This window comes from Clytia hemisphaerica, unplaced genomic scaffold (assembly GCF_902728285.1).
Source record: "Clytia hemisphaerica strain Z4C2 unplaced genomic scaffold, Clytia hemisphaerica genome assembly, whole genome shotgun sequence".
Taxonomy (NCBI): domain Eukaryota; kingdom Metazoa; phylum Cnidaria; class Hydrozoa; order Leptothecata; family Clytiidae; genus Clytia; species Clytia hemisphaerica.
Genome location: NW_027104613.1, coordinates 266,547 through 281,578, shown reverse-complemented (window position 1 = coordinate 281,578; position 15,032 = coordinate 266,547). Strand labels below are relative to the sequence as shown.

The window sequence follows — 15,032 nt, the reverse complement described above, 5'->3', positions numbered from 1 at the left end:
ATCTCTATTTCCTTGAAACCCTTAAATAAAACCCATTTCATTCAACGCACAACAAAAGTAACCATAGCAATCATCCAGGATCTTGGATGAAAACCGTACGAATCAAATCACGAATAAGAGACAGAGGAAAGATTCAGTAAAATCAAGTAAGCTGAGACCATAATATACATATTCTTATGTAATTAGAAATCCATTAGAAAACTGTAAATCGAAAATTTTGTACCATTTGTCATGAATACGTTATCCCAGATCCCACAATGAATATCATATCACAGTGTATGATTATATCGGAGGAAGGTTTAATTCATCGGTGAGTAAAGTATGCATGACAACTGGTACAAAATCTTGATAAAATAGCGAATCCCGTAAAAGCAAAATGGGAGAGTGCTGCTTTTAAAAATTGAAATGAATTTGTTCTATACTGAATCTTACTGTTCATCTTAAAATTGTCAAAAAAAATTCATTTTCGGAATCTTATACTTATCATTTTATCTCATTGAAAATACTTACTTATGCAATGAATGTCGTATTTACCAATAGGCTCGCACACACATTCATAAGAACCATTAGAGTAGTTTGGAATACATTTTTTGTTTGGGTTGATGCATGTCTCCTCCCATTCACAATCATGCTGTAAATAATGACAAGGAGAGTTTTCATGAAGAAAATGATAGAAGTCTGTTCCGGGGGGAGACTTAGGCAAATAGAAGGTACGGTATATGCCGTCCTTAAGGGTACCTTTTTGGATCTCCAAAGTCCCGCTAAGAGTCGGAAAAATCAGAAAATCAAATTTCAGTTCCACTAAGGTCGGAGAAATAGGAAAATCTCAACTTTTTACCCTCTGAAAGATCGAAATTTGGTCAGAATTGGTCAAAATCGGTCAAATTTGTCTCGATGAGGGTCGTAAAATTCGCAAAATTTTCCTTTGTTTTCACCTTTTCAGTCCAAGTAAGGGTCCAAGTGACGAAATACGAAAGTCGGGTGAAACCCCCCGTCAGCTTGCAACCCTAGTACCCACCAAAGCAAAATAATAAGTTTCATAACACAAAAACACAAAAAACTTATAGAAGGTGTTCAGCGGCGCGCTACAAAAACAGTCGAAACATGTGGACGACTATGTTATGAAAGCAGACTTCAAAGAATTGGAATCCCAAGTCTAAAATATAGGCGTGCGGTAAGTGATATGGTTGAGATCTTTAAACATTTAAATCACTATGAAAAATCGTGTGTTCCTAAGAAATTTAACCAACGAATAAGACCAATGAGAACACATAATTCTGAACTGGTAAGAATTTTCGGGAACGATGGTGTCCGTGGACCCCAGAGCAACTCCCTTTACTATCGGGGCATTCAACAGTGGAATAGCCTACCTGAAAAAGTAGTTAAATCATCTACAATACAAGAGTTTAAAGAAAACCTCGGTCTAGCTTGGAAAGAGAAAATGTTTGAGTACGATTGAAACTGTCACTATTGTTGCATATCTGTTTGAAGTTAACCTTTGTAATAAACCAAACCAATGTATGAGCGATTTATAGAGGCCCATGTGCTTGCACGGTGGCCTGGAAATCTGTAACACATTATTATTATTATTGTTATCATTATATTATTATGCTCCTGTGGCACAGAGCGTTTGTCCCCTTGGAAAAAAGGCCCAAAACCCGTTCCTGATGGAAAAAAAGCCCTGATATTATAACTCGACCTTTCATGATTTTATTCCCGTTGGAAATTAAATGCAAAAATTTGCTAAATTACCCCCTCCACTGAGGGAGAAGTCTCGTACCAGGATACTGGAACAGGGGTATATTGCCATGTTTCAGTCCGAGAGAATTATTAGGCTTTTTTATTTAGCCGGGGACACAATTTTAGTAGATGATAGATGCAAATTTCGGCATGATTGCATAAAGTTATCAAAACTTCCAAAACTTCAATAAAAATCTTTGTTACCCCGGTTGAGTTTTGGTGTTTGTATAAACGGTAATTTACTTTTAATCATCACCGCACCCGTCACAATTTATAAAATTATTTTGTTGTTAACTTTACTTTTTGATTTTACTGAACTGATGGAGGATGACTCTATGAGTCATCTCAGAAACTGGGAATGAATTTGATAATTTATTATTTACTCACATCAAGAGAAAAATGAGAATTTCCTATAGAGGAAGAAACATAATTTGACGCGTTTCGAAATCGATCAGTATCCAAAATATGACATTCGTAAATCTCATTATTTGGCTGCTCCTTCAAATTGATGCTCCAACAATTTGTAAAATTGAGACAAGTTCGAATGCATTCTTGGGAAGTTTTGTGGTATGATATATTGATTGCTGTCACATTGAGAATGTGATTATCGTGCGATACCATTTTAACGTAGCCATACTCAACTGAAAGAAAAGAAAGTTACATTAATGCAGTTACAGTATTACGCTCCAGTTTTTCTTGAAACCACTATCAAGAGAATAAGTCTAAGTATGCTGATGTGACTTATGGTCGCTTAAAGTTCATGCCTTTAAGTTCAAGGCTTAAAAGATTTGAATTTTTTCGTTTAAAATGAATTTTTACCGTCTATAGGTATGTATTTCATATTTCAGTTACGGTACATACGGAGAGAGCTAATCATAAAAAATCGAGTGGTGGATATTTCAGATATTTGTTGTAGTCGCATTATAAGCCAGCTTTTCTTTAGTCCGTATAAAAAACCCCAATCTGGAACACAGATCTGTAAAGCCCGAAGGGCTAGATCGAAAAGTGAAGCAAGTTTTGGTAGGATTTCCTTCCAAAGAAATCACGTGACAACAAGCAATTTCACTGGTTTGAGAGATGCAATATAGCGTTTGCCGCTTACTTTTTTTATCTTGCGCTCCGAAAACAATTAAAATACAAGATCGTATCCATCGGCACGAAATTTAAAAAGTCAAATCTTTGCTTCAATTTTTTTTTGCTAGAGAAAGCTTAAAGTTATCCTTAGCCTTTCACAAATCTGGGGTCTGAAAGCCTTTTGTTTCTTTCCATTGTATCTAACTTAAAATTGCGTTGAATTAAAATTCAACTCGAACAGTTATTGATCTTCTTTGCATTGGTCAAATTATCAATGTAAACAAAACATATAGTGTTCGATGTTAACCAATGGAGAGAAACAAAGGGGTCCCAGACAATGTTTTTTTTACATGGACTACACGTTTTTTTATGTAAGAAAAAACTATATAAAAACATAAGGCTTCGATGATCAAAAATCAAGAACAAGTTAAGAACATTTTAAGGCTTTACAGATTCCAAAACACCCCATTTTTTAAGGAAATGCGGGACAAAAATATTCACAAAATGGTAAAATAAGAATATGTTAAGAATATTTTTTTAGACTTACAACTCAAAAATTTAAGAACATGCAAAGGCTTCAAAAAATTTAGATGTTCTTATAAAAAACGTGTATGGTTTTCAAAATTATTTACTAACGCACCTAGAGACAACACAAATGTATAAGACTAGATAAAAATTAAGTTAGATAAACGAAGTATTTCACCTTTGTTGTTGACAGTGGTTACATCCACCCTTCGTAAAATTTGTGTTTCGCCATATTGAATTACATTGATGAAGAAATATAGGGTCAAAATGTTATTCATTACGCCACCATTAATCATTTTTGTGTTTGTTCTATGTATGTGTATGTTCGATACATCTAAATGTCGCGAAAAAAATATATATAGATTTCGTACGAAAATAAATTTTATTTTCTTTGAGAATTTTTTATATAATGACACAATATAAAGTTATAAGATATATAAATATTATTGTACCAATCACTGAGCTTCATTCAATAAAATCTCCTTGGATTTACTTTGACAACAAATCAATAATTTAAGGAATTTTTTTGTCAGGATTTATAATATAAATATCTTTGTTATATCACCGGGATTTCGGAATTTTACCGAAAATTTAACGGTATTTCGCGATTAAGACCCTGGGATTTTTTTATTGAATTTATAGGGGTTACTTTTCTTGGTCGTATGTGTATCGATGTATCAGAAAACGTTGCGACTCTTCTTATTCGTTTCTCTGAATATGTTGAAATATTAAGAAAAGCTATACAGAATCATATCAATTGATTCCATATAATCTATCTGAATATCGAAAATATATAACATTTCTATAAATTAAATATTTCATTATAAATAGTGACAAAAAAAGTTTCTATAAATTATTGATGTGTTGGGAAGGTAAATCTAACGAGATTTTATTAAATGAGGCTCAGTGATTGGTCAAATAATTTTAACTCCTATCCCAAAATACTTATTGATTTTGAGTCGCTATGTCATTATATTCAGTCTTTAAGAAAAAATAATCAGAGAAAATAACATTCATCTGACTGAAGTCGATTTTTTCGCGACATTTAGATGCATTGAACAGGTTTTCACATAGAACACACAAAAATGATTAATGGTGGAGTAATGAATAACATTTTGGTCTTATATTTCTTCATCAATGTAATTCAATATGGCGAAACACAAATTTTACGAAGGGTAGATGTAAGCACTGTCAACAACAAAGGTGAAATACTTCGTTTATCTAACTCAATATTTATCTAGTCTTATACATTTACACCTCCTTCTCACAGACCGGTTAGTAATTTTTCAGCCAACGGGGATAAAAATAACGTAGTGAAACTCATTGCGGATTGATATTCACATAGTTTTTATGGCTGGGGATTTCAATTCTTTTGTTTTCAAACCATAAAATTCAGTGGGGATGGGAAAAATGGTAAATATTTCGCAGTGAGGATTGGTTTGTTTGATTATTTTCATTTGGGACAAAAATTGGAGGATAATATTTCACCGGGGATGATATTTTGGCCAATTTTTCTAGTGGGAAGGGGTGTACATTCATGCTGTCTCCAGGTGCGTTAGTTGAGAAGTTTGAAGAACTATAGTCCTTATAAACACAAACCCATTAGGATTTTTCAGCCAGTGGGGGTGAAATTAACGGATTCAAACGCAATTGAGATTGATGCTCCTATGTTTTTTATAGCGGGAGGTTTGAATTCTATTGTCATTGTCTTCAAGGCAAAAAATTAAGTGGACACAATACTTTGTAGTGAGGGTTTGTTTATTTGATTATTACAAGTGGCAACGAAAAATGGGGTATAAGCTTCCACTTTCCAGTCAGAGGGGGTCCCACCGGGTCTGTGAGAAACAGGTGTATCTTATCATTTGCTTGCTTATAAAATAGTTTGTTTTGCTCACTTTGATCATGTGACCAATCCAAAGAGGATTTTTTATTTTAAAAACTGTTCAAATCAATCTTTTAACTATTTTTTTACACAAAGAAAAAGTCAACAAAATATAATAAGAATCGGCTTGCAGACCATAGGGTTCTTCATACAGACTATAGAAAAACTTACTTACAAAGACCTAAAAGAGCATTTTTTCAATTTCTCGCGAAAAACTGAAAACTGGTTTCTACAAACATTACTGCTAGGGAAGAAAACCATAGATAGCGTACTTTCAACACAAAAAGTTTCAGCCGAAAACTCTACCTAACTTTTTTTAAGATAGATGGTATATTTTCTTGTAGGTTTAAAAGGGTATCCCTGGTAATAGTGTTATTATTTTTCAGTTGAGTATGGCTACGTTAAAATGGTATCGCACGACAATCACATTCTCAATGTGACAGCAATCAATATATCATACCACAAAACTTCCCAAGAATGCATTCGAACTTGTCTCAACTTTACAAATTGTTGGAGTATTAATTTGAAAGAACAGCCAAATAATGAGATTTACGAGTGTCATATTTTGGATACTGATCGATTTCGAAACGCGTCAAATTTTGTTTCTTCCACTACAGGAAATTCTCATTTTTCACTTGATGTGAGTAAATAATAAATTATCAAACTCGTCCCCTGTCTTTTATATGACTCATAGAGTCTTTTTGATTGTCTTAACCTCCATCAGTTCAGTAAAATCAAAAAGTAAAAGAATTTTATAATTTGTGACAGGGGATGACTCAAAGTAAATCACCTTTTATAGAAGAACCGAAATTCCACGGGGGTAATTTAACAAAGATTTTTATCGAATTGTTTTGGAAGTTTTGACTACTTTATGCAAATATGACGACATTTCCTCACTTGATGGGAACAGACTTCTGTCATTTTCTTTGTGAAAACTCTCCTTGTCATTTTTTATAGCATGATTGTGAATGGGAGGAGACATGCATCAACCCAAACAAAAAATGTATTCCAAACTACTCTAATGGTTCTTATGAATGTGTGTGCGAGCCTATTGGTAAATACGACATTCATTGCATAAGTAAGTATTTTCAATGAGAAAAAATGATTTAAGGGTATAAGATTCCGAAAATGAATTTTTTTGACAATTTCAGGATGAATATTATATGAAAAGTAGCACTCTCCCATTTAGGTTTTACGGGATTCGCTAGTTTTGTGTGCTTTGACTCTAGATCTTGTACCAGTTGTCATGAATACTTTGCTCTTCGATAAATTAAACCTTCCTCAGGAATAATCGTACGATATGATATTCACGGCACAGCTCAGGCGGACGCGGGGAGATGGGAAGACTTCAGCCTCACCACTTTTAAGCAAATGAGATTTTTTCAAGTTTTATCTTATTTTGAGCCTTCAGCCTGCCCATTTTCACGGTTGTTCCACCGGGCCTGTGGTATGGGATAACATATCCATAACAAATGGTAAAAGATCTTACCAAGGACACCACAATCCTCTGAAATTAACCTGTGGAGACAAACCGTAAAACTGTCATCATAATTGTCTCAATCACATTAATATAAAAAAGAATCGAAGGTGAAGAGGAAATTTCATCATTTAAAGCCCAAATAGATTATAAAATTTTCGATTTTCAGTTAAATGGATTTCTAATTACATAAGAATATGTATATTATGTTCTGAGGTTACTTGATCTTCACTGAATCTTTCCTATGTGTGTTATTTGTGATTTGATTGGTACGATTTTTATCCAAGATCTTCAATGATTGCTATGGTGGGGATTCTCTTTTGGAAAGAGAAAGCAAGAAGCTCTTGCGGCAGAGTTTCTCTAAAATATTTCCCGCGTTTCATATGTAATGGTTATGAGCACAGGATTATGATATATTGTATATTCAACAGTATTAATAAATGATTGTTCATCATTCGTTCTATTAAATGTATCAAGTGTTCTGAGGGATAAACTAAGGAACCATCCACTTAGCTATATGTTATAAACCTTAGTCATTAGCTATTGGTGGATTAAGATATCAATGGTGCATACCTTATACCGCAGAACATTGGAGGCCAGAATGAGATGGTCATTACGAATCGTTTAATAATTTATAGATCTTACCAATAATGAATGAACTATCTGTTTAATTTGGTCTGATTCATTTTTGATGTTGCTAGTTTGGCTGTAAAACACGGTTTTATTGAAGGGTTTCAAGGAAATAGAGACAGAACAGGTTTCAAATTTCCCAGTTCGCCTTCCAGCCCCTTCCCCGTGTATCCCAGGCTTTATTTACGTTTCTGATGATGGCAGAGCATACGGATATTATCTGACGCTATCAGTAAACATTAAGCCGATAATTATGCTATCAGTAAACATTAAGCCGATAATTATGCAGTTTGTTAACGATCACCAATATAAATTTCTTTTCAGACAAAAACATTGCATTTCAAAGACCAGTCAGTTTATCGAGACTACAACCGGGTCATGGGAAACCTGCGTTTGTTACCGATGGTTATAAAGGAGAAATGTGTAATAATTTCTCAACCAATCTTATCCACTCGGAAATAGGAACTATGGAAATCTGGCTGAGAATTGATTTGGGTGGAATGAAACAAATTAAATTTGTTGATATTTTCGATCGTACAATAGTAAAACCTTATCATCAACGACTTGCTTCTACAGATATTATTGTGTATGGTCAGAATCCTATGGATAACCGCCAGCTTTGCAGTACTATAACATTGCAAGATACTGAAAATGATGATAAGGTTTTTAAAGTTTGTAACGAGATTTTGACTGGGAGTGGAGTTGAATTGTACAAGGCCCCCGCCGGTACTAGGCAAATGATTCATCTTTGTGAAATAGCTGTCTACGGACCTACAAATTAAACTTCATTATTTTTACTATATCATACAGGGTGTTTCACAAAAAAGTAAACTGAAAAAGCAAGGCAGTTTTTAGAAAGAAAGAAAGATCAAGTCATAAATGCACAATGGTATGACTTTTCAACACTGGAGACCAATTAAGCTCTCCTTAGATACGACCACCACCATCACCTTGCTTTACTTTGAAGCACATCTCAATGCTGAGACTTCGCCCATATTTGAAAAAGATTCCAGGAAAGTAAATTGCTCAACGACCAGCTTGCCATCAATGCAGATTTATTTTTCATTTACTGGGGAGAGGATTATACATTTGTCACCATTGATTTTGAGTCCATTTCTTGCACATGCGGATTCCAGTTGGTGGGAAGCAAGTTCAAGAAGAAGAAAAGTAACGGTTATGAGGGTTGTATCGTCTGCATATCTAACATCGCAGCATAATTCATCATCAAGCGTAATTGTTTCTTGAAGACATTTTAGTTCTTTCATTAAGAAATCGAGAAAGAGGTTGAATAGGGTAGGGGACAATAAACATCCCTGTCGTACACCAATTATAACTTTAAACCACTCAGTAAGCCGACCGTTAACAATAACTGAACAAGTTGTATTGTCGTACATGGTTTTGACGATGTTGACAATATTGGTCGAGACACCAATGCCGCACCAATGGCAAGCAACATCTTCCATAGTGCCTCTCTCCAGACAGTGTCGAACGCACTTTTAAAATCAATGAAATTGAAATGTAGATTGACACCACACTCTTTTGTCTTCTCCGTAATTTGCCTGACGATAAAAATCGCATCTACTTAGATAAAATCATTTTAAGAAAAATATTATTCTATTTAAAGGGGAAAATTATTTGAAGATTTAACTTGGAGAAAAACATGGAAATAATTTGAATTTTTTTCATCATTCAATAAACTTAAACTAGGCTATTTAGAGCAATTCAAATAGCTTGAAATTTTTTCAAAAATGAAAAAACGTTGGGGGATCCTAATAAGAACGGGGGGGGGGGGGAGATCCGAAAAACTTTTAAAACTCAATAGTCGGGGGGGGGGGCGTAACATCACTTTAGAGCAGAGTGCAAAAATCGGTTATGAGACTATATTACCAATTTTGTAGTTTAATGGTGCTACTTCAAAAGCTGTGTCTAAAGCAAAAGAGATAATCTGTTTTTTTAGTTGCATGTCCCATAGATTTATAATTCCGAAGGGCTAGATGTCTTGCTTTGGCTGAAAAGTGTGACGTGGTTAGGTAGGAAATCCCACCTAGGTCATGTGACATTACAATAGAATTTCAGTGCTTGACCAATAAGAAGCTTCGCGGGTTTTCGAAAACAATAGCAGCAATATTTTTTGCGATATTCACTTTTGTTTACTTAGAAGAGCTTAAAGCACAATATCTAGCCCTACGAGCTTTACAGAAATCTGTGGTATGTCCTTGGATTGGTACAGCCTTCATCCATAAGATCCTGGGAGACTACCATTGTAACTTTTGTTCTCGCTGAATGTGCGTTAAATAAAATCGATGTTTGTCGTCACAGTGTCGTATTCATACGTTGTGACACTTACAGTACTTAAAACAACATAATGTTTCAAATCTTTGTTAAAAATAATTTAATATTTCAACTGTAAAATAAATAGATAATAAATAAATAAATTATAATGCACCAAAACTCTAAATAAATAATTTAATTAATATTGCAAATAATTGAAAAATTGTAATATATATACAAAAATGAAAGAAGAACATATTTTCCTTTTGTTAAAAGAATGAGTGTGATTCCCTTCACCGAGAGTTAAAGGTTTTTTTTTAGATAAGAGTGATATCGTTTGCTTATTCATCAATTTTAATTCACAAGCTTTATCACATTGGATTGACACGGATGTGGAGCAATATTTGTCAAAAAGAGGAATAGAAAAATATTTTTAGCTTATATCAGCATAAAATCAGCAAAACTTTGATTGATTCTTTATTTTAATACGAACCATAGCATTTCAAGTACACGCTTTTAGACTTGAAAGAGAAGTATTTGGTAAACCGTTTGGAAAATCTCTAGCAAGATTATGCATCAAATCTCCACAAGCTCCTCGACATTCTAAATTGCAATTAATTGTATTTGGCTCCAAAACACATACGAATCCTTCCGGTAAATATCCATATTTATTATTCGGTCGGCAATTTCCGAGAATTCCGGCATCATATACACATAAGTCTATTGTCATATCTCCATCCGTAGCAGAGCATGCTTGTACAAGTGTCACATTTGTTAGAAGTAAGGTGATCGCGAATGCAGCTATCAAAATTGTTGAAGCCATTTGAAACAGTCCTAGAAATGAATAAAGAAAATTTATATGGTATTATGGCAAGTTTTGAACACTGTGGAAAACTATGGTAGGGTCCCATACCTAATTAGAGATCTTTCTATAAGAGTTTCTTGACAACTGACAACTGAAGGAATCCAAGGTTAAGCTTATTTTTTGGGGCGCTCAGGGCTCGTCAACATTCAAAAAGCCGACATACTTCTTTTTAACCACTGACAACACTGAAGGTAAAAACTCCTGAAATCCTTATTTTGTCACTCTATGGTACTTAACACAGAATTATAGAAACTTTTTCCATCGAGCACCAAAAAACCGACAAGCCCCCTAATAGAACTAAAGACTTTTATTATTGTGATATTCATGACGTAATGTTTAATACGGAAGCACCCAAAAAGACTGGGTGTTTGCCACTAATTTTGAATTTAAACAATAAAATTAGTGGCAAATGCCCCGTATAAAACATTACGCTGCGAATCATGAATAGAGATTCGTGTTAGGTACACTCGACCTTTTTTATCATTAGACGATGGTTGCATTACATCTAAACGGTAAAACGAGCACTCGACATTTGGCTTGATGTGTTTTAGAATATGATAAGAAACCTTTTTAAACATTTTAAACTCCGTGTAATCCTTTTCTTTCGAAGAAATGAGCACTTTCGACATTAAGTCATTCTATTTTCTAATTTTTCATTCAAAATTACATACACGTTTTTTTATAAGAACAAACTATATAAGAACATAAGGCTTCGATGGCCAAAAAGTTTAAGAACATAATAAGGCTTTGTGGACTCTAGAACATCAAATTTCATTACATAGGAAAACAGACAAAAATAATCAAAAAATGGGGAAAATAAGAACATGTTAAGAACATTTTTAGGCTTAAAACTCAAAAATTTAAGAACATCCCAAGGCTTCAAAATTTTTGATGTTCTTGTAAAAAAACGTGTAGGTTGGTACGTGAAAGTCTGAGTGTTCTGAAAGGTGCAATTTTGTGAAAGCGAAACAGTGACAAATACTTTAAAACACAACTGCTATAGCAAATAGATAGCAAATGTATTTAGCAGCTCTCGTTCCAAAGTACTAACGATAATAACAGTATGTAGGTCTACCAAACGGAATCAGCACTTGAAAACTTGAATTTTAGGATATCGTTATAGTGTAGGTCATGCCATTTGTACCGAAATAAAGAATTAAATCAACAAAATTCTAAAATGGATGCTAATGAAAAAAATATTCCAATATAATTTGCTGACATTTTGTTGAACAAACACAGGTCAGAGAAGACCAATTTTTGCTGCAGTGTGCGGAAAAAAATACTTTCACAAAAAAGCCTTTTTGTTTTCACCAGATTAATTACATTTCGAAACTAGCTCCCCTCAAAAACAGTGGGACAAATAAGCCGCATATCCTTATTTAGTTTCGAAGTTTATTGAAAAGATCATATGGTTACAAGTTGTTACATTGTATATGCTAGTATGGAAAGGTTGGGTTAAAGAAAGTTGAATGGTATTGGAACAGGTCTATCAGAGAGAAGCAAAAAAGTGACCCTAATTCTCAGTTTAGCCTACTTTAGATAGAATATTTCATAATAATCAGAGTAACTTACAGCTATTTTTTATCTTAAGGAATTGTGAATGCTTTCTTCGGCTCAATTAGGTTCGTAAAAAAGTAAATTATAAGGAACGGGGTTTAATTTTGACTTACCAATATTTTTCGTTGTTTCGCAGATAGATTGATAAATAAAATCTTCTTTCAGTCGGTCAAGCAGCACTAAGCCTTTTCCTTGATTCTTAACTTTTCCTTCATCCTGGACTATTTAAATACTGTAAGCTGGTATCTAATTCTGAATCATGAGTCTTCGTCAAAATCTACCATGACGTCACAATTCAAGGTCCGGACCATAATCCTAGATGCTTGTTACTCAAGTTTTTCCACCTCGTTTTCCTACATCTTATTTCATTGTATGGCTTTTGTCTTCATATTTCATAACATGGTTTCTGATGTTATAGTAAGAGGTTATTCTTGGTCGGAACAAGATCAAGATACATTTTTTAGGATGCATCATCTAAAAGGATGTGATTCAAAGGTCATAACATAACAGTCCCAATTTCTAACATTTTCCCACGCATTTCAAACAATGATCAAATTAGATAAATCTGGCCAAATTTGGATTTTTGTTTATTTTTTAGTTATTTTTAAAGTTGTTTTACTAAACTCTAAGCTTTTGTAGAAAAAATCCTTCAACTCTCTCGACCGAGACTCCTAGATCAAACTTTCTGATCTTTCAGAAAAAATAAACGCCCTTCTAAGTTATTTACATTAGATCTGTGAAATATCCGTAATCAACATTTTTTTCAAGTTGAAGCATAGAATCAGGTTTCGTAAAAAAATTCAGGCATTTGTCTTGTAATAAACCCAAAAAGGACTCTATCTAATTTGGATAGAAAATGAAGGAGCGAAACATTTTAACAAAGTGTTACAAAAAGGATCCCATGAATCCAAATCTCCAAATTCAAATACCTTTTAGGATGCATCATCTAAAAGGATATGATTCAAAGATCATAACATAACAGTCCCAATTTTTAACAATGATCAAATTAGGCGAGACCAATTTAATTTGTTATTCTACTGGCCCGACCGATCCTATTTTTGCTAAAATCAAAAAAATAATAATATTGAATTTCCACTACAATATATTTTACACACTAGTTATTTGTAAGAATCAAATTTGAATAAAGCTGAAAATTAATTCAAGAAATTGAAAAATTTAGAAAATCAAGCATTCCATACACTAAGATTTTATCATGATCTTCATCGAAGATAAAAAAGTGAATTTTTGAAACAGATATTTTTTGGAAAACATTTTCGGTACTTTAACAACCCTGATAAATGAAAAATTTGTTTTTATTTTACCGACCGACCGACCCTTATTTTTCTAACGATCTGCCCGTAGAAGAACAAATTAAGGTATAAACCCCCTGGTGAGTGACGGAAAATCATGATTTTTAAAAACTGTTGGGTTCAAAGCCTTAACCCTTTCTCTATCGAAAACTGCCATTTTTGGCTGTTGGTAAATTCCCCAAATCACCACAAGTGGCTATTACGCTGAACATAACTAGATGCTAGCAAGCGGTCCTTGTTGAAGAGAAAAAATCTTGAAACCTCGTTTTCTCGAAATACCACTTTTCGATCTCCTGGCAAAGATTGACGCTGACCCAATTGCCCAAACAACACCAAATTTGAAGGGGTCATTCTACTTTAGATTGTCCACAAAATGAGCGGAAGGGATTTTGGATTGACTTTTATGGTGGCCCATACGGGTTGTCTAAAATTCTTGATTTCTGGTGAAATTTTAACATTTAGACGAAAAATCGAATTACAGGGTACAGAAGGACTTTATTCAAAAACTGCTCCGCTCATTTCATAGAGACACTCTTTAAGGAATCACATGCACAATTTCACCTTGAAAAACTTACTTCTCTTTTCTGAATCTTTGCCGGGGTTAACCGCCTAAATCTCAGAAACCGCTGTCTTTGTGGGCCATCATAATGAGAAATTTTCAAAAAAAGAGTTCAAATTTCTCAGTTAGGCTAAGGACTTCTAAACTACATAAAAATTGTTTTTGAAACATTTGTGCTTCTTAAAATAATTTTCTCAGGGGGTTTAGGCTTTAAATTGGTCTCACCTTAGATAAATCTTTTGGCCAAATTTGGATTTTTATATTTACTTTTTTTTTATATATTTTTAAAATTGTTTTACTAAACTAACTATTTTAGTTTTTCTAAAAAAATCCTTTAATTCTCTCGACCGGGACTCCTTGATCAAACTTTCTGATTTTTCAGAAAAATTAAACCCTTCTAAGTTATTTACATCAGGAAAAGATAAATAGGCGTAAGGGCCTAAAACTTATACATAAAACAGACCTAATTTTCAAAAAACTCAGAAAATATTTTTGGATCTGTGAAATATACAAATATCCGTAATTCTACATTTTTTTTCAAATTGAAGGAAAGAACCATGTTTTATCAAAAAATGCAAGCATCTGTTTTGTAATGAAAGAAACTACTAAGGACTCTAATTATCTAATTCGGATAGAAAATGAAGGATCAAAACATTTTAACAAAGTGTTACAAAAAGGATCCCATAATTCCAAATCTCCAAATTCAAATACCCTTACAGAAGGGATGAAAAGACAGTGGAGAATGGGATTTAAATCACACGGTATTGTACTCATTAGAAAGGTTTTTATTTTCGTGCCCTAGTGCTCAGGTGGAACATCAGGAGATTCACTCAGTGGATCAGTGGATGAAGATTTTATTCAAAATTTCAACGAGGATATAAATTCTGATTTTTTTAAAAGGCCAGCTAGGTGGGATTATGATATTCAGTTTGTATTTGGGGGTATCAGAGTAATGGGATATCATGATTAGGATAATTTCCATATGAGGGTGAGATTTAGAGCATCCTCTTCATAATGGGTTCTGGTGGGCCAGGATTTGTTGGCAAGGGAATAGTCATTCCACATTGTTGTTAATTTTTCACCAAATTTACTAATTTTCAACATTTGTTCCTGGACAGGTCGTCTTTTGGTTATTTTGGACA

The 15,032-nt window shown here is 33.7% G+C and overlaps 1 protein-coding gene and 1 long non-coding RNA gene across 2 annotated transcripts; one reads left to right on the top strand and one right to left on the bottom strand.

Moving 5' to 3' along the window:
* Positions 1-503: 503 nt before the first annotated feature.
* On the bottom strand, positions 504-3,684 carry LOC136824330 (uncharacterized). Its single transcript, XR_010849121.1, has 3 exons — positions 3,518-3,684; positions 2,128-2,381; positions 504-631 (listed from the first exon to the last, which is right to left on the bottom strand). It is a non-coding gene; the product is annotated as an uncharacterized lncRNA (long non-coding RNA).
* A 661-nt stretch (positions 3,685-4,345) lies between these two features.
* LOC136824329 (uncharacterized) lies at positions 4,346-8,949 on the top strand. The gene is made up of 4 exons (XM_067080483.1): positions 4,346-4,542; positions 5,608-5,861; positions 6,179-6,299; positions 7,653-8,949. The coding sequence occupies exons 1-4, from the start codon at positions 4,425-4,427 to the stop codon at positions 8,108-8,110; spliced, it is 951 nt and encodes a 316-aa protein (XP_066936584.1). The 5' UTR covers positions 4,346-4,424; the 3' UTR covers positions 8,111-8,949.
* Positions 8,950-15,032: the final 6,083 nt, after the last annotated feature.